The following is a 25,293-nucleotide window of genomic DNA, read 5'->3' on the forward strand; positions in this document are numbered from 1 at the left end:
TACAAACTATTATAAGAACATACTATGAGCAACTCTACGGCAATAAATTTGACAATCTGGAAGAAATGGATGCATTCCTAGAAACATATAAACTACCACAAATGAACCAGGAAGAAATAGAAAGCCTGAACAGACCCATAACCAGTACGGAGATTGAAACAGTCATTAAAAATCTCCAAACAAACAAAAGCCCAGGGCCAGACGGCTTCCCGGGGGAATTCTACCAAACATTTAAAGAAGAACTAATTCCTATTCTCCTGAAACTGTTCCAAAAAATAGAAATGGAAGGAAAACTTCCAAACTCATTTTATGAGGCCAGCATCACCTTGATCCCAAAACCAGACAAGGATCCCACCAAAAAAGAGAGCTATAGACCGATATCCTTGATGAACACAGATGCGAAAATACTCAACAAAATACTAGCCAATAGGATTCAACAGTACATTAAAAAGATTATTCACCACGACCAAGTGGGATTTATTCCAGGGCTGCAAGGTTGGTTCAACATCCGCAAATCAGTCAATGTGATACAACACATAAATAAAAGAAAGAACAAGAACCATATGATACTCTCAATAGATGCTGAAAAAGCATTTGACAAAGTACAGCATCCCTTCCTGATCAAAACTCTTCAAAGTGTAGGGATAGAGGGCACATACCTCAATATCATCAAAGCCATCTATGAAAAACCCACCGCAAATATCATTCTCAATGGAGAAAAACTGAAAGCTTTTCCGCTAAGGTCAGGAACACGGCAGGGATGTCCATTATCACCACTGCTATTCAACATCGTACTAGAGGTCCTAGCCTCAGCAATCAGACAACAAAAGGAAATTAAAGGCATCCAAATCGGCAAAGAAGAAGTCAAATTATCACTCTTCGCAGATGATATGATACTATATGTGGAAACCCAAAAGACTCCACTCCAAAACTGCTAGAACTTATACAGGAATTCAGTAAAGTGTCAGGATATAAAATCAATGCACAGAAATCAGTTGCATTTCTCTACACCAACAGCAAGACAGAAGAAAGAGATATTAAGGAGTCAATCCCATTTACAATTGCATCCAAAACCATAAGATACCTAGGAATAAACCTAACCAAAGAGACACAGAATCTATACTCAGAAAACTATAAAGTACTCATGAAAGAAATTGAGGAAGACACAAAGAAATGGAAAAATGTTCCATGCTCCTGGATTGGAAGAATAAATATTGTGAAAATGTCTATGCTACCTAAAGCAATCTACACATTTAATGCAATCCCTATCAAAGTACCATCCATCTTTTTCAAAGAAATGGAACAAATAATGCTAAAATTTATATGGAACCAGAAAAGACCTCGAATAGCCAAAGGGATATTGAAAAAGAAAGCCAACGTTGGTGGCATCACAATTCCGGACTTCAGGCTCTATTACAAAGCTGTCATCATCAAGACAGCATGGTACTGGCACAAAAACAGACACATAGATCAATGGAACAGAATAGAGAGCCCAGAAATAGACCCTCAAATCTATGGTCAACTCATCTTCGACAAAGCAGGAAAGAATGTCCAATGGAAAAAAGACAGCCTTTTCAATAAATGGTGCTGGGATAATTGGACAGCCACATGCAGAAAAATGAAATTGTACCATTTCCTTACACCACACACAAAAATAGACTCAAAATGGATGAAGGACCTCAATGTACGAAAGGAATCCATCAAAATCCTTGAGGAGAACACGGGCAGCAACCTCTTCGACCTCTGCCGCAGCAACATCTTCCTAGGAACAACGTAAAAGGCAAGGGAAGCAAGGGAAAAAATGAACTACTGGGATTTCATCAAGATCAAAAGCTTTTGCACAGCAAAGGAAACAGTTAACAAAATCAAAAGACAACTGACAGAATGGGAGAAGATATTTGCAAACGACATATCAGATAAAGGACTAGTGTCCAGAATCTATAAAGAACTTAGCAAACTCAACACCCAAAGAACAAATAATCCAATCAAGAAATGGGCAGAGGACATGAACAGACATTTCTGCAAAGAAGACATCCAGATGGCCAACAGACACATGAAAAAGTGCTCCATATCACTCGGCATCAGGGAAATACAAATCAAAACCACAATGAGATATCACCTCACACCAGTCAGAATGGCTAAAATCAACAAGTCAGGAAATGACAGATGCTGGCGAGGATGCGGAGAAAGGGGAACCCTCCTACACTTTTGGTGGGAATGCAAGCTGGTGCAGCCACTCTGGAAAACAGCATGGAGGTTCCTCAAAATGTTGAAAATAGAACTGCCCTATGACCCAGCAATTGCACTACTGGGTATTTACCCTAAAGATACAAATGTAGTGATCCAAAGGGGCACATGCACCCGAATGTTTATAGCAGCAATGTCTACAATAGCCAAACTATGGAAAGAACCTAGATGTCCATCAACAGATGAATGGATCAAGAAGATGTGGTATATATACACAATGGAATACTATGCAGCCATTCGCGACAACATGGATGGAACTAGAGCGTATCATGCTTAGTGAACATTATGGACATTTGGGAGGGTATGTGCTTTGGTGAGTGCTGTGAAGTGTGTAAACCTGGTGATTCACAGACCTGTACCCCTGGGGATAAAAATATATGTTTATAAAAAATAAAAAATTAAAAAAAAAGAATGTTACTAGAGATAAAAACATTTCGTAATGTTAAGAGTTCATTATGAAGACTGTTTATGCTTTATAACAAAGCTGCAAAAAATATGAAGCAAACATTGATAGTATTGAAAAGTAGAATTAAAATCCACAGTTATTGTTGCATATTTTGGCACCCTCTCTCAGCAGTTGATAGAACTAGGTAAATATCAGTAGACTTAAAATTAAAATACTGTGCTATTTCTTTAGTGAACACAAGATGGCAAGGTGGTCACAGTACTTGCAAAAATGGATCTGTACATTTGAATACAGAGAAATATTGCTATGACTTTATTATGTGAACACACCTTTTTCCTTCATTGACTTTAGAGCCAACAAAATCAACAGTGGTTCAGCACTTAATCTTATAGACTTGTGGAAGAAAGATTTTAAAAAAGACAGATGACATCTTATCTTGTTAGTATTACTACAAAAATGTTGTGGCCTTGGACCACCCATCAAAAGACTTTTAAGCTCCCTTAGGAAGGTCTGGATCATGCTTTGAGACTCTCTAATGTAAAATAGAACAAAGAAAATGTCAAATTATCCTTGGGGGTGTTACCTTGAACCATGGGGATGCAGTTTAGTCCCTATCAGTGGGCTACTATGGTTCACATGTGGTTACCTATCCTGAAAAATTGTGGAGCCTCATCTGGGAGATAGATTAATAGGTATAACTGTCACTTGAGGCTTACATTGTGATGTGAGATGTGGGGCTGGGGTTAAGAGTGAGTTGGAGCTTGTTGCAATCCAATTGTTAGTTCAGTTATCTGAGATAAGTGATTCAGGTTCTGTAGGTGGGAAAAGACTTTTTCTGTCTATGGGAAGTTAGAGTGGTGACTAGAAAAGAGTGCTCTGAAATTGGAAACTTCCCACATTGCTGCTGAGAATAGAAAACATTCTGGCAGTTCCTCAAAAAGTTAAACATAAATTGTATATGACCCAGCAGATTTACTCCTATGTATATACTCAAAAGAAATAAAAATATGTGTCCACACAAAAATGTATACATGAATGTTCATAGCAGCATTATTCGTAATAACCCCAAAGTGGAAACAACTTAAATGTCAATGAACAGAGAAACAGGTAGACAAAGTGGGCTGTATCCATACATGGAATATTTTTCAGCCATAAGAAGGAATGAGGTATGGACACATGCTACAACATGGATGAACCTTGAAAATATTATACTAAGTGAAAGAAGACAAACAAAAGACCCTATATTGTCTGCTTCCATTTATATGAAATGCCCTAAATTTGCAAGTCTCAAAAGACAGAATGTACATTTGTGGTAATGCAGGGCTGGGAAGGCTGGTAGGAATGCTGCCTGAAGAAGGTTTCTGCATATTGTTAAATCATATCATCTGTTGCTTTGTCAGTGACCCTTATGTAGGAACTCATGTTCAACACAATATCAATGTCAAAAACTCAAAGGGCTTTCTCCTTTCTAAAGAAGAAGTAAGGAGTCTCCTTTTGTTTATTTGTTTCTTTTTTTTTAAATTTTTTATTTTTATAAACATATATTTTTATCCCCAGGGGTACAGGTCCATGAATCGCCAGGTCCACACACCCCACAGCACTCACCAAAGCACACCCCCCCCGGAATGTCCACAACCCCACCCCCCTTCTCCCAACCCCCCTCCCCCGAGCAACCCTCAGTTTGTTTTGTGAGATTAAGAGTCACTTATGGTTTGCCTCCCTCCCAATCCCATCTTGTTTCATTTATTCTTCTCCTACCCACTTAAGCCCCCATGTTGCATCACCACTTCCTCATATCAGGGAGATCATATGATAGTTGTCTTTCTCCGCTTGACTTATTTCACTAAGCATGATACGCTCTAGTTCCATCCATGTTGTCGCGAATGGCAAGATTTCATCTCTTGATGGCTGCATAGTATTCCATTGTGTATATATACCACATCTTCTTTATCCATTCATCTGTTGATGGACATCGAGGTTCTTTCCATAGTTTGGCTATTGTGGACATTGCTGCTATAAACATTTGGGTGCACATGCCCCTTCGGATCACTACGTTTGTATCTTTAGGGTAAATACCCAGTAGTGCAATTGCTGGGTCATAGGGCAGTTCTATTTTTAACATTTTGAGGAACCTCCATGCTGTTTTCCAGAGTGGTTACACCAGCTTGCATTCCCACCAACAGTGTAGGAGGGTTCCCCTTTCTCCACATCCTTGTTTGTTTCTTTTTAATAATTTTTAAGATCAGGCAATGCAACCAGTATTACTAGTGTTTTTTTATAACCTTGGCTTCTAGGAAGTTCAGGATTACATTTAATGCTCAATCGTGGTAACATTGTTAGTTGGGTTAGGTGACTAGTATATTTTCTTTTTACACATTTTGTTGTGGGTTTTTAAAATTTTTACACACAAATATTTCATTGTGTAACAGCTAGAGTTTAAATTACAATCAATATAAAAAGTTTATGTGAAAAACTAGGGGCAGCATTTACCAAGAAGGAAGAGTTCTCTATGTGAAAAATGGCAACATTAGGTTTTAGGTATAAAAATGATATTGATCCTTAAACTATTAGTTTTTAAATAAGCAGTGAGCTCCTAGACACTATTACTATTCAAGCAGATGCCGAACAATGGTCTATCTGTAGATCTTATAGAGATAAGTCCTGTATTGGATCAGAAATCAGACTCAAAATTACCTTTAGAGCTCTCCCAATCTTGAGACTCTTTCATTCTGTGATTAAATTAGCTGTATAAGTTTCTGGTAATACAAAGCACTAAGTGGTAATTTTAAAGTGAGTAATTTTTATTCTAATAACTTATTTGAGAGCTCAGAGTTCTAGATATGTAACACACGAGATAATTTAGAGTTAAAATACTAGAACAGGTACTACCAATACATTGCCTAAAGAACTCAGTGTAGCTGTTTTTCTGAATGTGTGCCTTTGGTTGTGCTGCAGCTCAGATAGGATGAATTAGCTAGAAAATGTACTCCTGAATATTGCCAGGGCATTTAAAAAGTGTTGTCTTTTAAACCTTAGAGTAGATGTTCTTAATAAAATTGTTGTATTTTAATTTTAATAAGTTCTTTTTTATCTTTTTTTTTTCAGTTACACTGAGAGATACTTGACATATAACACTTTATAAGTTTAGGGTGTACAACATTGTGATTGGTATGTCTGTATATTTTGAAATTAACTTGCTCTTCTTAACAGTACTCAGTCAATCCTTGTTATCTACTCCTGGTTAGAGTTTTAAAAATAAAATACAAAACAAAAAATAAAATATCAGGTTGGGTAGATAAGATGGATGGATGGGTGGGTGGGAGGGTGGGTGGATACTTAGGTAGATTGATTGATCGGTCAGCAGATGTTCTCCCTATCTCCCCCTCTGCAACTGAAGGTGACCCATGTAAATGATCTGAAAGCACCTGTTGGTCTGTGACCAGGGGATCTTGGTCATAGCAGTTTTGTGCCATTCAAGGCTGGTGTTTTATGAATATCTTCCTGCCCATTTTTGTTCTTAATGTCATTATTAGGATTTAGGTTGTGCAGAATTTATTAATAGCCTAGCTTTAAGTTGAGATTATGCCTGTGGGTCCTTAAATACCACGTATTTTTATTTAATGGGAAGTCGGTTCTATAAATCTGCCATACTTGAGCAACTAGAGCTATAGGAAGAAGTTAATTCTGTCATCACAAAATTTAGGAAGTTGCAAGCAAAATTAATTTCAAAAACCAGGTGGTAAGAATCCATAGGGGGCTAGAGGCTTATATGTAAGAAATTACTGCCTAAAAACCAGGTATAGTACAAATAGAATACAACCAAGCGTGAAAGAAAATCATAAAGTTAGATTCTTTGCATTTGTTTTCTTCTGCCACATTGAAGTTTTAGTGTTAGGAAATGCTTTTGAAAAGGGAAGAGGAAGGAGATAAGATAGAGGAAGGAAAAAAGAGAAGAAAGAGCCCTTTGCACCAGAGGAAAAACATCAGTTGCATTTTGGGAGCTCCGTCTCATAAAAAACAGTGACAAACACTGCCAAGTGTGGTTGGCTCTAATATTCCTTGGACTGAGACACTAACATTCTCAGTTCCTTACAGTGAGGGATTTTATAGGCATTCCTAGATTTGTCCATTTGAATGGCATGGAAGCTGTTCAGGTCTGGAGTGAGAATATGAGAGGATAAGGGTCAATCTAAAGGATTGAGAGGTCAAAGAGAACACATATGGGATGTTCTAGGTTTTATATGCTCATTATGGACAACTGGCAAAGCCCCGTTTATCCTTCTGCCAGTTGCTGAAACATGAAATTCTGTCACAGAAGGTTCATGATTATGTGTTGTAGGTTTCATGTTCTTGAGAAACTCTAGTTGAGGTTTGGTTGCCGAGAAAGTTTGAAATTCCAAGTAAGGCATTCTGTCTTAACAACAAAACAAAACAAAACAGAAAACCTATTGGGAATAATTCTGATCCTAATCATTACCTCTGGCATTTGTGGTCTGTGGATTTTAAGCAATAAACAGTAGGAAAAATTCCTTCCAAATTTGGTAGAGAAGGTGGATAGGGAAGAAGAAAGGAGAGAACTCTAGCAGTCATTTTGGTTTTTTTTTTTTTTTCTCAGACTTATTTGGAGGACTGGCTGAAAGAGATTTTGTGAATTTACTTATTTTTGTTGCCTAAGTTGCTTTTAAGCCATCTTATAAAGAAATCTACCTAGTTGGTTATTCTCTAAAATTAAACTTATATGGAAAAACTACAATACCTTTTTGGGGCTGAAATCCAATCTCTTCTTTCGTCCCAAGATTATCATATAGGATGAAAATTTTAAATTACCTAAAGTTATTTAAATTCATGGAGGTCATAATATAAAGAGGGAATAGTCCTAGGTATAAGAAAACCAGTTATTCTCATTGTACTCTTGAGATATCTTCAGGGCTGGATTTGTCTACTGTCTAGTATTAAAAAGTAACTCATTTCCTTGGGAAGGCTATTCATTGAGTGAATTTTCCTCCATTTGTTGTTCCTTTTTTTTTTTTTTTTTTTAAAGATAAAGATACATTTAAATGTATGAACAGATGAGATAAATGTTTGGAGAAGATAAAAGGATTGTTAAGATCCCAGCTATAAGGGCGCCTGGGTGACTCAGTTTGTTGAGCTGCTGCCCTTGGCTCAGGTCATGATCCCAGGGTCTTGGGATCCAGTCCCACATTGGGCTTCTTGCTTACCTGGGAGCATGCTCTCGCCTCTGCCTGCCACTCCCCCTACTCATTCTTTCTCCCTATCTCTCTCTTTCTGAGAAATAAATAAAATCTTAAAAAAAAAAAAAGAAAAAAAAAAGACCTCAGCAAGAATCTTTGTTCCTTGGACAGCTGCAGGGAAGGATTGTGCTTGTTTTCTCAGAGCGTATCTCAGTGGCCCAGTCACCCTTGCTTGCCTAGTGGTTGCTGAGATGATCAGACACATGGGTGACAGTTTGATTCCTTCTCATCAGATTTTCGTACCAGGGCTATAAAGAAGGATGGAGTAGAGAGAGAGAGAACTTTTGAAAAATCATTAACAGTGTTTCATTATTCGTTTGTGTTAGGAGGCTTTTTTTTTAGGTTTTGTAGATAACCTGCACATCTTATAAGTAGGGGCAGTCTTTTTGAGGATGTTGGCATAGTAAACAACTTTGCATAGTAGAACTCGAGACTCCTACTAGAGTATAGAGGACAGGCTTGCCTACTGTTTAGTATAATAAAGATAATATCTCCCCCACCCAGAACAGAGGGCACATGTACTTCCTGTTCATTATAAAAGATTCAACTTTCCTAAACTCAGACTTCCCTTCCTGTCGTACAGCACATTTGCGCACAGGAATTATCTGGCCCTCTTCACATAAGTCTGTAGGAATTGGGGTTCGGAGAACTCATGCACGTGCTACTGCTTGTGATGTGTGTAGTAAATTAGCCTTTATGTCTGACAGTTTCTGACCAGGACCCATGAAACTGGCAGGCTAACTTGTTAACTTGTGAGTCTGGTGAAATCTTAGACCCTTGATGTACTTACTGCTTTGAAATAATAATAATGATTTGTTGAATAGAATGTATTCGAAAAGATTTATTGAAACTTACACTTCTTGTTTGTACAACTTTTACGAAGTCCATTTAGGATATCATTTCCCCTTGTTTGGATAGGTTTTGTTTATAACGTTAGCCCATATATGGAGTATCATCCTGGTGGAGAAGATGAGCTAATGAGAGCAGCAGGATCCGATGGCACTGACCTCTTCGATCAGGTAAGGTGGTGAAGGTAATCCTAGTATCACAGGGGAAAAGTTCTCTTAGATTAAACAGTATGACTGTTGTAGAAAAAAAGAAAATAGTTGCACAACTCTCACACGTGTTGGCTTGAGTTTTGAAAGGTAGGAAGATGCTCGTAAGTAACAACTGTTTTTTTTAATTTGCCTTTGAATGATTTTACTAAAATTTTAGAGCTGTACAGATTTGTTCCAAATCTGTATCTGGGCATCTGCTCTTAAGTGCTTTCTCTCTCCTCTATTTGCAGCTGTTTACTCAATTTGGATTGATTTTGATGATGATGATGATGATTGGGTCATGGGAGGCAGTAATGGTTAGAAGAAAAAACAAGAAATTTAGCTTCTCTGTACTCAGTTTTTTCTCCTTTGGGGAATGTTAAGTAACTGGCCTGTCTTGCTATACTGAGTCTGCATATCATGTAGAAAGTTAGATGATTAATGAATAGAAAATCTATTTCTATTAATATCTATAATTTATAATATACATATATATGTAATATTACATATGTAAGTATGTAATACTTATGTATATAACTATTATGTGTATGCTTATGTATATAAGTATATATGTAATATTACATATATATTATAAATTATAGATATTAATAGAAATAGATTATATAATATAAATATATAATTTATATGTTATATAAAATTCATAATATTTTATATAATTTATATATTTTATATACATTTTATATGTAACAAAATATATTTATATATAATTTATAAGATAAAATCTATTTCTAGAGTGGTAGCAGAAAATCTGTATGTATATTTCAAAAGATATTTATATTAGACCTTTTCCCTTATATTTCCCCTTACATTTACTAAAAACAAATACTAGCTTTTGTACTATTTAAAAGTTACATAGATGAAACGTACATATGTAACATATATACCTATGTAATATAGTAATATCCTTATGTTAACTACTGTCAGTCGGCTGAACTGTTATTTTGAAACAACAATCTTGAGAAGAATAGAACTTTGTCTTTGTCTCACATAAGTTTTACTTTGTATTTTAATGATGATGATCCATGTTGTAGTACTGGGATTTTACCATTAAGATAGTGAAATGAGATTGGGTTATTTTTAAAGTAGACTTCTTTTTTTTTTTTTTTTTTTTTTAATAAAGATTATTCATTAGAGAGAGAGAGTGAGAGAGCAAGCATGAGTGGGTAGAGGGACAGAGGGAGAGAATCCTCAAGCTGACTCTGCTGAGCACAGACCCTGACACAGGTCTGTATCTCATGACCCTGAGATCCCAGCCTAAGCTGAACCAAGAGTCAGATGCTCAACTGACTGAGCCACCTAGGTACCCCGAGTTGACTCCTGAACAAATATAATTTGATACCTGTCCCTCCTACCTTCTCATCTATTTTAGAATTTATTTTTTGACCAGGTTGCCAGAAATAAAGTTTATTTTATATTTAAATGTGCTGAAGTGCATCTACTTAAATAGCAGAATCTCATTTGCTATTCATGTTCTTCATGTGTTGGAGGAAAGTCGTGTTTGGCCATTGGTCATAATAGCATTCCCCTTGGGAGGTTCTTAACGCTGATTTAAGGCAAATTCCCATTGTCATTTGTTATTTGTTATTATCTAGCAATGCAAGCTAAGTAGAAAAGTTTAGGAACATTTGTGTGAAAATTGTCTGCCATACCTTTTTCTTATATCTGTTCTATAACCAAGATTTTACGGAAAACTCTTCTTTTGGAAGAGTATATTCAGCCTCAGGACGTTACAGAGGTGATCTCAGTCGTGAGGTTATACTTACTTACTTAAGTAAACCTTATTTAAGTTTTGGAGAAGTCACAAGAACTGCTGTACTGTTAAATTCTTTAGCAGTTTAAACAGTATGTTAGTTATCAGATTACTGCATTCCATTTGCCTTTAACAGGACCAGTGATGTTTATTTAAGACTTTACTTACTACAGAAGTAAACAACTTTATATTCTAGAAACTGTGGGCAAGCTTCTTATATCCTTAAATATTTGAGTATTTATTCAGGGCTAGTATTTGAGTTGTATAGCAAACATTAAATTATCTTTTCACTGTCAGATTTCTGTCTCTACTTTGGATCGCGCTTCTGACCTCGTGTTTTTATTTCCAAATGCCTGATGGGCAGTTTGATTACCCATAGGCACGTAGTCGTTTTGCCTTCGAATTATATCAATGCATCTTCTTCCCTTTTATTCCTCCGCTGTTTCCTGTTTCTGGTAATGGGGACCTGAAGCCACTTGAATAATCTTTGCCTTCCTCGTTGCACACCAATATCCAGTCACTGGCGAAATCCAGTAAACATTACATCCTTTTCTCTCTTCCTGCTGCCTTAGATGAAGTCATCATCACCTTCTCTGGCCCTACTATTTTAATACTGTCCTGATCCTTTGCCTTCAGTACCAATGTAAATAACATGACAGCTGCATGAGTGTTGTTTAAGACAGTCATCTTAGCACCTCATTCTACAGATCTTCAGATGTGCACCATTGACAGTGGGATGAATTGAAAGTCCTTAGTGTAGCCTTTGAGGCCTTAAAAGACTGTATTAAGGCAAATATTCTCAACATGCATTTTGCTTTGAGCAAACTGAAGTGCTTTGAGCAAATCACTGTTCCATGATTCACAAACCTCATATTTTTGCCTCCTTGAGTATGTTTCACCTTCTTTTATCTGCAAAATTCTACCTAGTGCTATAGCCCCAGGGATATTGCTTTACATGTCTTTGGATGTTCTATAAATATTTGGTAAATGAAATTTTAATTTCTATTAATAAATGAGTGCCCATTTATAATTATATAGTATGTATTTGCTATTTGAGCATATATTTATTTACTTAGAAGCATATACAAAGATTCTCATGCCAGTGTTATTTGACCTGATTGTTTTACTGATGAGCTAATATTTTATTGAATAATGTATTAGTTTTCCTTTACTGCTCTTTTATAGTTGGACTCTAGATTATTTCCAGTATTTTGCTAGTATAAATACTGCTATGATGAATATCCTGGTACCCACATTTTTGTGTATATGTGAATATTTTAATGAAAGAGCTTTTAACTTTTTTTTGAGGCTTTTAATGTATATTGAGAACGTGTCCTCCAGGGGGTATTTAAATTTAATTCCCACTGGTGAGTCTGGCAACAAATACTATCAGTTGTTTTCTTTGAAGTGACAGTCTCAGTCTGTTCCTTTTCAAGAAAATGTCTGTCAGATACCCAAGTCTGAATAACCAGTTTGTTTATCAGTCTTTTTCTTTCTTTTACATATAAACAGACTTCTGAGACAAAAGTTCATTTCATTTTTGCAAATGAAATAATTACTTCGGTATTTTTCCTCAAGGTGACCATCTTACTTTGAGCAGAAATATTTTTGAGAACTCATTTTTTCAACAAGACCTGTACTCAAGTGTTGAGATTTAAGAAAATTAATCATTTTTCTACCTCATGAAAGATATTTTTTAAAGTAGTCTCCATGTGCAGCATGGAGCCCAATACAGGGCTTGAAATCATGACCCTGAGATCAAGACCTGAGCTGAGATTTAGAGTTGGACACTCAACCGATTGAGCCATCTAGGTGCCCTTTCATGAAAGATATTTTTAAATGAAACTAATATGATGGTGAAGAATATAAAGATTGAAACCGCTGCCTTGATTCATGCCAACATCCAAGCAGTTTCACCCACCGTTGCTTTTTCCACATCAGTACAAGCGTCAACACCAGCAAAAAAGAAAAATACCATCTCAGTATTATTATGAATCTAATTGAGACCTCATGGATATCCGAAAGGGTGTCAAGAACCTCCAGAGATCTGCAGACAACACTTAGAAAACATTGTTCTAAGGAATCCCTTTGAATGCTGCCTTTCTGTTGCTCCCTTAGTGGCTAATTGAATCCTGCTTCTTAATTTTCCAGAGCAGTCTATGTAAGAATGGTTAGTTTGGCTGCAAATAAAATTAGAGCATCTCATGGAGTTAGAGTCATGTTGCTTTTCTTTCATTTATATCCCATACCAGGTTCATCGTTGGGTCAATTACGAATCCATGCTGAAAGAATGCCTGGTTGGCAGAATGGCCATTAAGCCTGCTGTTTCTAAAGGTAAGCAGTCCCGGTGCTAACCTGGCGGTGGACATGTGACTAGCATGTACCTTTTTTTTCCCTTACTTAGATTTCAACAGACAGTTTTAAATAAATTGCAGTATTATTCTTATTTTTCACTGGCCTCTCAATCTAGCGACTGTAAAGATTGTACTTTAGTTCTTTAGAATGAAGCAATGACTTTATCTTAATTTTGACCTGTTTTTGACTGTTTTGAGGAAACAGTCCTAGTGTGAGGAATGAGCATTATATGGAAGTAAACCAACTTTATTTACTCTTCAGATAGTTTTCATTAGTCTTTTATTCTGTTGCTATATAGATTAGCCAGGACATTTCCTTAGAGTTGACTTTTAGACCAGTTTTTTAGAATTTTGCTTTCTGAATATGCAATATATTCACATGACTCAATCAGAAAATACATCAAGTTATATAGTGAATTTTTTCCTTCCAAAATTTGTCTCTCATTTGCCTTGAACCTTCTCCCTCCTTTAGTATGGAAAACCCATGTTCTGATTTTAAGCTGCTTTTAAAATACACCAATTTCTTCCCCTTACCTTCTGACCTGACTCTCTAATCTGTGTGGTGTTGGAGATCCTCTCTTTACCTCCCAAGCTTATTTCAGAAGAGCACTCTCTGAAAGTTTTAGACATGCAGTAGGCATAGCAGAATTGTCTTGCTTGATTCTTTACTATGGAAGAAATGGTAGTTGTTTCTTTTGAATAACTCCTGACTTTGACACTCAAATTAGAAGTAAATCGGCTTGTTTGACCTGAATCTTCTGTTTATTAGTTCGGTGAGTTTCATAATTCAAGGCCTTGTTGCCAGAGGCCTCCATCAGCAGTGTGGAAGCAGCACAGGCATACCTAGACTGGAACCCTGGCTCCATGGCCTGTTGGCTGTGCCTTCTTTGGGCCAGTTTCTACCTCTGAGCCTCAGTTCTAATCTATATAATGATACATAGGGCTAAGAATTAACGTGAGTGAACTTCCTTTTGTTGCTGTAACAGATGCTCAGAAAGGATTCTTTTTCTTCCTATCTTCCTACACACAAACCAATATGTGTGTATAACAAAGGCATACTAGTCTGACCTTGTCTCTCCTCTAGTGTGTGGAAATTCTTGAAAACCCGTTTACTTCTTTTTTTAATGATTTTTTTATTTGTGTGTGTGTGTGTGTATGTCTGTGAGAGAGAGAGAGAAAGATCACTAGCAAGGGAGGGGTAGAGGAAGAAGCAGACTCCCCTGCTGAGCAGGGAGCCTTACTCAGGACTTGGTGCCAAAACTCTGGGCTCATGACCTGAGTTGAAGGCAGATACTTAACTGACTGAGCCACCCAAGCGCCCAAATCCGTTTCCTTTTGTAAACCAATTCCTTTCTCCTTTTAATTGACTCCTAAGTTCACCGATTCACTGTTAGCAGGAGACATGATATTAACTGAAGTTTCTAAATGACTGCTGTTACCTCATCCTGACTGTTGTTTATCTCATTTACATAATCTTGTACTAGCTATGTGTGTTCTTCTGTGTTACCATTCAGGGTAATCAGAAAGTATGGCAGGCTCCTTAGGTTTTTAGTCCATAGGAGACATGAAATTAGTAAAAGGACTTTACTGATTTCCTTCCACCTCCCTGGAAATGAAAGACAGATCATCCTCAGAATGCTTCACCAAATATAACAAATACCATTTAAAATAAGCAGATGACTTCAAAAGGAAATTTCCAGATATTTCTCCATACAAAAAGAGTAAGTAGAAGCAGCAATTGAGGGTGATAAGCTACCTCTGTTTCCCTCCAGGAATGATCTAGATATTAGGAACTTAAGAGCCACACTGGAATTTTAATGGCCACACAGGATGGGAGACCAGACTATGGGTCTGTAAAGGAAGAGAGTAGAACTGAGACTCCTGCCTATGGCTTGGACTGTTGAAGGTCTAGATGGTCAGTGAAATGGGAAAGCTTTAAAAAAAAAAAAAAAAAAAAAAAAACCAAAACAAACAAAAAACAAACCCTGTCCAACAACAAGGGAGATATTAAGTTATCTTGTCCTCCCTGACCTTGTTTATGAGGTGATAGGGGAGAGGAAAGAGACTTCTTCTGAGAATTTGTAAACACAACCCTGCCTACATAAGAATTAGAAATTCAAGTATGTTCCATCTATGTGGTCTCAGAAACCTCAAACCAAAAGTAAAATGGCCTATCATTAGTGGTTTCCCAGGCTGTTTGGCAGAGGTATATACAAATCTTTAATGGCAAAACACCTTTCAACCTAAAACCCTCAAAATTTCCACAGGTACACAACAGGTAATTATTAGTACAAATAATAAATTAGACAACATGAGGAAGTGGGGCAGAAGAAACAAGCAGATTTTTACCCCAGGACTTCATTATTCGCATACAGAATAAATATAATCAGAAACATATTTAAAAGACTTACATTTGTTGGGGTACCAGGTGGTGGGTATTATAGAGGGCACAGATTGCATGGAGCACTGGGTGTGGTGAGAAAATAATGAATACTGTTATGCTGAAAATAAATTTAATTAAAAAAAATAAAATAAAATAAATAATATTTGGATCAAAACAAACAAAAAAAAGAATTACATTTAAAAGAATGTATTAGTAACAAGTAAAAAGCAAGATTAAAAAGAATCATGTTGATTAAAAAAAATAAAAATAAATAGAACTTCTAGAAATGAAAAATAAAGCTAGTGAAAACTACATAGCACAATTAGCCAAAGAGTTTAGACATAGCGGAAGAGCTCAGTGAACTGCAAGATTGAGCAGCAGAAATTATACAGAATGTGGCACAGAGAAACAAATGGGTAGAAAAACCGTCAGGAGACGTGGCAGATCTGACACTTGTATTCAGATTTCCAGTAGTGAGTGGTAGGGAGAAGGAGGATATTTAAAGGGATAATGGCTAAGAATTTTCCAGAAATTATGTCATAAATCCTCAAATTCAGCCAGTTCAGCAATTCCAAACAAGATAAAAGAAACCCATGCATAGACTCTTTGTAGTAAAACTGCAGAACACTAAAGACAATGAGAAGATCTGGAAACAGCCACAAGAGACAGATGTTCTAACAAACCAGTGCCTGCTGAATCGACAGCTAATTTGTGTAACCTTTTTTTAAAAATTTAATTTAATTTAATTTATTTTCAGTGCTCGAGAATTCATTGTTTATGCATCACACCCAGTGCTCCATGCACTACATGCTCTCCTTAATACCCACCACCAGGCTCACCCAAACCCCCACCTGCCTCCCTTCCAGAATCCTCAGTTTGTCTCTCAGAGTCCACAGTTTCTCATAGTTTGTCTTCCTCTCTGATTTCCCCCAACTCACTTCTCCTCTCCATTTCCCAATGTCCAATGTGTTATTCCTTATGCTCCACAAATAAGTGAAACCATATGATAATTGACTCTCTCTGCTTGACAATTTCACTCAGTATAATCTCCAGTTCCATTCGTATTGATACAATAGTTGAGTATTCATCCTTCTGATGGCAGTGTAATATTCCATTATATATATGAATCATATCTTCTTTATCCATTCATCCTTTGAAGGGCATCTTGGCTCTTTCACAATTTGGCGACTGTGGCCATTGCTGTAATCTGTTAGCTGTTACCGTTTATTTATCAGAACAATGGTAGAAGCCAGAAAACAATAGAACAGTATCTTAAAAATGCTGAGAGAAAATAATTGGCAACTTAAAATCATTCAGTAACAATAAGGATGAAATACAGGTAGTTAATACAAGGCAGAAAAATAAAACAACCTGGAAACCAAAATCAGGAGGGTTTGAGGGGTCTGGGACACAGACTTTCTAATTAAATCCTAATCATAAAGAAGTGACACCTCCTCCTCCTCTTCCTGGCTCAGGGGAATGCAAGCACATTTCTTACCCAGAATGAGATATGGAGTCAGTATTATGTATTCATAAATTAAAAGTTTCCTTTTTAACACTTTCCCTGGCCCTGATATTGATTACTGAGGCAGCAGAGGATCTACAGAAAGGGTACAAGTTTCATAGACACTAACATGGGTTCAGATCACATCTCTGCCACTCATAAGCTGTTACGTTCTTTGGTATCAGTGAGCAGATCTGAGGGTTTTCCTTAGGAATAAAATGGGGCTTAAGAACGAAATATCCTCCTGTCACTGTGAGAATTCAGGGAAGTCATGTTTGCTGAGCGCCTAGCGCAGGAGAAGCTGCTGACCCATACATGGTAGAGATAGTTAGCGGTTGCTGTCCTCCCTTTGCCCCTCCACTCCTGTAGGACTGAGGCTGCTTCCGTTTTCTATTCCTTCTTGTATTCCTACAATTATTACATACAAACTAGCATGAACTAGTGTGTTTCACCTGAAAGATGGTTCTGTTTCTGTGAAAACGAAAGTGTTATCATTCCTATTGCCATGACATGTAAGAGGAGGGCTATGAATCTGTGTTATGCTTTAAAGCCTTTTTAGAGTATCTGTGTTTTTTTTTAAAATTTATATTTATATTTTTATATATTTTATATATTTTTATTTATTTATATTTATATATTCTTTTTAAAAGTTTTTTAAATTTTTTATTTATTTTCAGCATAACAGTATTCATTGTTTTTGTACCACACCCAGTGCTCCATGCATTCCGTGCCCTCTCTAATACCCACCACCTGGTTCCCCCAACCTCCCACCCCCCACCACTTAAAACCCCTCAGATTGTTTTTCAGAGTCCATAGTCTCTCATGGTTCACCTCCCCTTCCAATTTCCCCCAACTCCCTTCTCCTAACTCCCCATGTCCACCATGCTATTTGTTATGCTCCACAAATAAGTGAAACCATCTGATAATTGACTTTCTCTGCTTGGCTTATTTCACTCAGCATAATCTGTGTTTTGCTAGGGTGAGGCCAGTAGTGGGTAGTGAGAGACAACTTGAAAAGCATTAGGGAACAAAAACAAGAATTTCACAAATCAGAAAGGTGTTGACTGCAAGTAAGGGATCGGGTTTATTAAATAGTTGAGACATAAGATCTAACAAGATGCAGTTTGAACTCCAGGCTAGCCCTCAGAAGTAGAGCATATGAAAAGGGACAGAGTAACTAAAGAGGAAGATCTAAATGTGTCAGAAATAAGGAATATTCATGATAATTAAGGTGAACTACCATTTTAATGTAAGTACCACTTGTGCCCTTGGGCAGGGATTGATCCTCAAACTCAGCTGGCCTTATTGATAGAAACTACTAGAATGGTATACTGTGTGGTGACTAACCTAATAGTAAAAAAAAAAAAAAACGCATTTCCATTAAAAGAAAATTACTAGAATGGGCTAACTGTAGTTGTCCAAACTGGGGGGTTCTGAGTTTGCAGGGAGGCTCTGTTAGTAATTGCGCTGGGATGACAGGGGATATACTAGAACATGTGACGGGGGTAAACCAGAACATGTGTTCAGTCCACGGTTAGAACTTCTAGATGAGATGGAAACAGAGGATAAAAACAGATGAAGTAGGAATAAAGACTGAAACCAGAGATGAGGTGCGAACAGTAGGTGAAAAGAAACTATTGCCAGCGTGAGGATTTGTGGGGGGGGTGCAGGGGCTATACCAAAGAGGAATTTTATTCATCGCCTTCTTTCAATACAAGATCCCTGTCACCCTCTTTTAGGTAGGTGGCGTGCCAGACCCCAAACCAAGGGAATCCAAAATCCAGGCATTTTATGGGCATCCCTACAGTTGGCCAATTCTGGAAGGGTAATTTTCAGTTTATCTGGTGGTTTCTAGTGTGGCAGTGGCAAAATGTGTGGGTGTCTAGGAAGAAAACAGGAGCTTAACTGTGTAGAATATAAAACACAATAATGGTGGGGCGCTTGGGTGGCTCAGTCAGTTAAATGTCTGCCTTCAGCTCAGGTCATGATCCCAGGCTGCTGGGATCGAGTTCTGCTTTGGGTTCCCTTCTGCTCCCTCTGCTTCTGCCTCTCTCTCTCATGAATAAATAAATAAAATCTTAAAAAAACAGAAACAAAAACCAAAAAACCCCAAAACATAATACTAGTGAATCCTTATCAAGTAAAGAATCAGTGCTTTTTAAAATAATCCTTTGTTTAAAAAGTATTATGGTTTGTATTGTGCTTTAGAAAGATATTAATAATGAATAAAAGGAGAAATTTTGCTTAAAAAGGTAAAGCTTCAGTTCTTGATTACTTAGTTATGTGGAACACTTCATTCTCTGGCAAAGATGAAAAATGTTCTTGCTTTTTACCCTTATTTTAGTCCTTTGCTGCCATTATTATAGGCACACACCACCTATGGCTATCAAGTGCTAGAATATGCCTCCTTCAGATATAGATGCATTAAAAGTGTAAATATTGCATTTCAAGGCTTAAAATTCGTTGGAAAAACGAATGTAAAATGTCTCATAAATTTTACAGTGTTGAAATGATAGTATTCTATGTTCTGGATATATTGTGTTAAGTAAAAATATTTTATTAAAATTAACCTGCCCCTTTTTATATTGTTAATGTGGTTATTTGAAGAATCAAAATTATGCTTGTAGCTTGCATTATATTTCTTTTGGGCAGCAATGTTTTAGACCGTAAGTATACTTTAAAAAGTTTTAATGGAAGTCATATTTTAAAAGTACTCATATTTTCCAGTGTTACAAATGTTTCTTCCTAATTTCTCACTGCTTTATCATGGTTTCTAATACTTTATGTTTTTCATTTTTACACCTGCTCACTCAAGCAGTTACTTACAATAAAGCACTTGGTACCAAAGATCAGTAGACTACTACCGGTGAAAGAGGAGTAAGAAACTGTTCTAACACCTTCACTTTGAAAATGAAGATACTGTATGTTAATTAATTTGGAATTTTCCCTCTCCCACTTGCTGCCCTTTTTTTTAACTAACTGGGATTTCAATAAAAGCTTGAAACAAAAAAATTTTTTTAATTTAAATAAAAATAAAAGTGAAGATACTGAGGTTTGTATGTATATGTACCTTACTTAAAGACTATAGTTATCAACTGGAGAATTCTGCCATTTGAAGAACACATGGATTCTTCTTTCTGTAAGGCAGAGAATCACCTCGTTAAAGTTATCCAGTTTTGCACATTTATATTTATATTTATACTTATATTTATATATGCCAAAATCCACAAGGGAGTAATATCTGAAGACATCCTGGTGGTCACAACTAAAGTAGGTGCTACTTGCCTTCCAGTGGGAAGAGGAAAGGACAAGTGATGTCCCTGAATACCCAATAGTGCACAGGATAGACCCCCACAGCGGAGATTACCAGCCCAAAACTATCCAATCCCAAATCCGGAGGGTTTCTGAAATAAAAGAAAATGAGGTTTGTAGCTCCATGACAAATGTAAAACATTCAGGTATAAAGCCTCAGCCTTTATCTTCCTAGAATGCTTTTCTTCAGGGCCTTGTGACAAATGCCTGCATGTTTTCAAAACATAGCTAAAATATTACCTCCTCGATGGAGTCCTTTCAGATTCCTTCCAAGTAGAGATACCCTCCTCTATGCTTCTATACCTAACCTACATACCTCTTTTAAAGCATTATCATATTGTATGTATTCAAAAGAACGTATCATTTTATTTTTAATTCTGTTTATTTAATTTATTTGAATAAATAATACATTCACATGATTCAATTATGAGTAGTGGCGTTGTCATACCTGTCTCCCATCTACTTGTTTCCCCTCCCATACACACCCAAAGGTAACCACGTCACTACTTTCATTATGAATTGTTCCAAATTTTTGGGTAATTTTAGTAATTCAGTAAGCAGACAGAATATATTTATATTTTCCTAACTTTTTATCAAAATGATTTTATATTATACCAACAGCTCTATTAAGATGATGATCAACAAATATTTATTAAAGAATGAGCATACTGGTAAAAGAATTTTTCTTTCTTATCATGGAGGGGTCCTCCATGCCTCCACCCAGCAGAGGTAAACTAGACTGGGGTCACAATTAAAAATTCTCATCCACCCTCTTACCAAAAAATAGTTGAGTTCAGTCTATAAGTTGCAGTGTTAGTTTTCAAAATGACTGTGATCTCTCCAGAAAGCAGAGATTCTTACCAGAGTAATGCAATTTAACCAACATTGTGAAAAAATACAATTTTTTTGTCATGGAACCAATCAAATGATGGAATTAATTATCTAGGCAGAATATCAGAGTTCTTGTCAGTCTTATGTGACTAAGATGATTCAGATGTAAATATGCTTAATAATACAAAATAGTCTCTTATTTCTGTGTCTCAGTTTATTAAAAGAGTTGCAAAGACTAGTAGAGTTTTTAAACATGATTTAGATTATTTAAGTAGAAGATTTCTTCCTACTGGTACTTTTTCTTTGTATTAAAAAAAAAAAGACTCAGGAAAAAATTACCTATTTAGTAGGATCCAGAAAGTTCTGACAGGTCCAATCAATTCACATCAGGCAGAAAGTAAGTCATATGAGATAAATGTACATTTTCCCCTAGAAATAAATTACCTGGGGCCATTTTTCAAAATCTGTGACCCTCTTAGATTAAAAACAAACTGTTTTACTTGATTAATGAGATTCCTCAAACTGCCAACTATGTGGTGCACAGAAAATAGATTTAATTTACTTATATCTGTGAGTTTGTTGTTTGTTCTAAGATAAAACAATCACAAACTCAGTGGGTAAGACAGATGAAACCCACTGATAAAAATAAGTGATCAAGCAGCGACATCAGTGATCCCTTGCGAACTGTAATGACTAGCTTTTTACTTGGCACTTGATAAACAAAGCTCGTTTTGAGGTATAATTTAAATGATTTTTGTTTTTTGTCTTTCTAGGAGGTATTAAGTATTAACACTAGCAATAGCATAGTAAGAAATATGATGCTGAGTTTCAGAAGACAAAGTCCAACCTCGTCTTTGTTGCTGAAGAGCTGTGGGTTTCATTCAAGTCCTTGACCTCTGGTTTTCAGTCTTAAATGAGGGGATCAGATGGTAATTTGCTGTATGCTGTTAAGGATCCCTTTCAGCTATGAAATTATTTCAGTAAAATAAGGAAAATAATAACTATTTATCTGGCCTCCTGAATCATGAGTATTTTATAGTAGTTGGGTGAAGTGGAAGTAATTACAAGATCTCTGGTTGATTGAAAATCAGAACATAAAAAAATCTAAAAGCTTTCATTTAAGTAGTTGAGTTTCTTTTTCCATAAACAAGTTCACTTTAACAATTGATATGTCATTTTCTATTTGAATATTTTGTTGGCTTGTCTTCTTTTTTTTTTAAACTCTGTTAACTTGTTGAGGATTTTATTTTGACCATATGGTGTGGTATCTGTGGTGATCAAAATACAATGTAGGTTTGTGAGTTGGCTGCCATCCTGAAAGAAAATACCTGTTAAATTTTCCTGGGTTGTAACACTAATTGTAGTGCATTGTATATACAGTGCAAGTCTTATATTTTAATTATTTTGCCATTTAAATTTGGAGTAACAATAATCATTTTTAAGTACTGTCCTAGATAAGAAAGATAATTAAGGTGTCTTTTTTTGGGTTGTTAACATGTATGTCTTATTTATAAAGTATAATGTAATAAGTTCTGGATAATTTTGACTACTTTAGAGAATGATAACCTGGGGAAAACTTGGGTTTTTATCTGTTTTCTGAAGAAATTAACCTAAGTATTAGAAAACAAATGTTCAAAGAAGTAGAAAAAAGCTCAGTTAAGTGGGAGGTAAACACCTGAAGAAGAAGTGGCCTGATAATTTTCAGAGAGGAATTTTCCTTATTTCTAACATAGGTCAGCTGTTTATTAGTCTTGTTTTTCTCTTTAGACCTTAAAAGAAAACCCTTCAAAAACAGGGCTGTTATCTTCAAATATAATATTAACTGATATTCTCTTTGATGTTATACTATTCTTACCTGGCTTTTTCCCCTAAATCACTATGCAGACTATCATGAAGAAAAGAAAGTCTTAAATGGTAAGTCATATAAAAAAAAAAAATGGATCACATTCACATGGGTTTATTCACATACAAAATTGCTTTACACAATTATTTGGGGGTAGTATTTAGATTTTTTTTTTTATACAAAAGATGTCTTTACTTGCCTAACTTAGGGGATTTGGCAGAACATTTTTGATCCCATTTTCCAGCCATTACTCTTACAGTAAGTTGTCTCTCCTGTAATATCCCCGAATATGTGTTCATCTGCCTGCATCTTGAATATTTGTAGTGATGAGGAGTTCTACCTACAGAAGCAATATTGAGCAAGTCACATCCCTCTGGCATGGAGCTCAACACTGATGTTTGTATCCAGATCCTGAGTAGCCTATTAAACTACTTTACCAGGCTCAGCAGCTCTGGCTTATTCAACCATTCCCTTTGACTCAGAATTACAACTACCTTTGTCCACCATGCATCGCCCCCACCCCCACCCTCCAAGGAAGCCAAAATAAATATGGTGTAGTGGTCAGTATTGACTCCTAGGAAATGCCTGGCACTACTCTGATTGCACTATTTTATAGATTTTTTTCCTCCATATTTATAAAAAAAAAGTTATAGAAATACAGCTACAAACTAGATTACTGAATTACCTTTTCTTTTTTAACTTGAGAAAACAAGTGTGTATTGTAGACTGACATATTGCCCTTTGTGATGTAATACCAGAAGCTTTTTGTCTCATAGTGTAACACTGGCTGCATTCAGTGAAGGGCGCATCTTGGGTTTCATCTGATGATTGACTCTTTAGTGATACTAGACATCCAAGCTTCACTTACAGACTCATCACTTAAAGACTGATGATGGACTGGGCATTTCCATTCCCACCACATATGGCTTCCAGAACCTTTACTTTCCTATTGCCCTCCCCTGTATGCACTGCGTTTAACTTAGACATTAGTTCAAGGTGGTCTTGAGAATGGAATATTAACACTCCACATGTGATCTGGCCAGCTCAGCTACCTATTATGATCTGGGATTCTATAAGATTTTAATGTTTATATTTGTTAGTTGCTTCCCATATTTGGCTCATTTAAGTATGTGGTAAGTCTGTGTATTTGCAGATGTGATGTCTGCCTGCACTGTCATTATTCAAACAGCTGTTTTAAATCCTGGATGAGATAAACTGCTCCATGAGAGACCTGATCCCTTCAAATTAACGTCAGTCATAAAGCAGCACTTCTGGGGAGAAGAATGTTCATTTAGTTCACCTAACTATTTTGCTCCATCCCACAGTTGCCACAGATTTCTTCAACTTTTCTAGAAGAATATTATATATAAGGTGTTTTGTTCTTCTTGGTAAATGTTGAAGTCAAGACACATTCCACATCCTGTGACATTATTCTGTTCTAAAGAGTTGTATTTGTATGACACCATATAGGTTTTGAGAAGGCGTGGAAGTTGGCTCCTTTCCTCTCTCATGAGATTGCAGGGCAGATTTTTTTTTTTAGTTTGAATTTGAGGAAGCAGAAATGGTTGTTTTTGTAAGGTCACAGTGCTGACACCTCAAATCCAGATTTCTTGGTCCTAATCAGGTCCTAATAAGATCAAAATTGACTAACAATCTATGAATCCTGCTGATGGCTTTTTCTTACACAAATTGTTAGATTGTGATACATTCGTATAAGGCCTCCAAAAGATAAATGACATTAATCTCTTAGTAAAATATCTTTCCAATTATTTTCAAATAATAAGGTTATCTTTTCTTATTTTTTGTCATTTTAGACCAAAATACATTTTAATTATTATAGTTCTTTTCTTATGCTTTCAGTTTCCTAGTAAAACATTCTTCTTTAGGGTTCACCACTAGTTAGTTCATAACTTTGGCTTTGTTATGTCAAATCTCTGAGACTTTCTTTGTTTACCTGAAAGTTGATTGTATCCTGGGAGTTACATAAGAAGAGATGGAAACTGCATAAGGCCTGAGCTCAGAACTGATGATCAGCCTCATCCCCCAAAATATGGCTGCTTGATATCCTGTGCTTGCACTTAAGTTGGATTTAAACAGAAGTTTCTTGGCCCGAAAGAATCCTGGAAACCTCTAAACTAAACCTCTCAACTAGCCTGTCTGAAAGGTGCCTCCCCTCTCTGACCTTATCTAATTACTGTGACTTCTAATGTGGGAATTCTAAGACTCACCAGAGACTAAACATAGTATTTGTTTTCCTGCTGAGTTTGAGGGATAGAAATTTAACTGATAGAGTGATTTTCTTTCTTTCTTTCTTTCTTTCTTTCTTTCTTTCTTTCTTTCTTTCTTTCTTTCT

At 36.3% G+C, this 25,293-nt stretch overlaps 1 protein-coding gene across 4 annotated transcripts in view; it reads left to right on the forward strand.

The window, feature by feature from the left end:
* Positions 1 to 25,293, forward strand: part of LOC132018269 (cytochrome b5 reductase 4) — a 99,781-nt gene that overhangs the window by 27,333 nt on the left and 47,155 nt on the right. For 2 of the 4 annotated variants that reach the window (XM_059401007.1, XM_059401005.1), the window contains exons 3-5: positions 8,824 to 8,924; positions 12,966 to 13,047; positions 22,982 to 23,011. In XM_059401007.1, coding sequence (XP_059256990.1) covers positions 8,824 to 8,924; positions 12,966 to 13,047; positions 22,982 to 23,011 — 213 coding nt within the window. The remainder of the gene's footprint in view (positions 1 to 8,823; positions 8,925 to 12,965; positions 13,048 to 22,981; positions 23,012 to 25,293) is intronic. The other 2 variants (XM_059401006.1, XM_059401009.1) reach the window with 1 other exon arrangement.

This window comes from Mustela nigripes, chromosome 5 (genome assembly GCF_022355385.1).
Source record: "Mustela nigripes isolate SB6536 chromosome 5, MUSNIG.SB6536, whole genome shotgun sequence".
Classification (NCBI taxonomy): Eukaryota; Metazoa; Chordata; class Mammalia; order Carnivora; family Mustelidae; genus Mustela; species Mustela nigripes.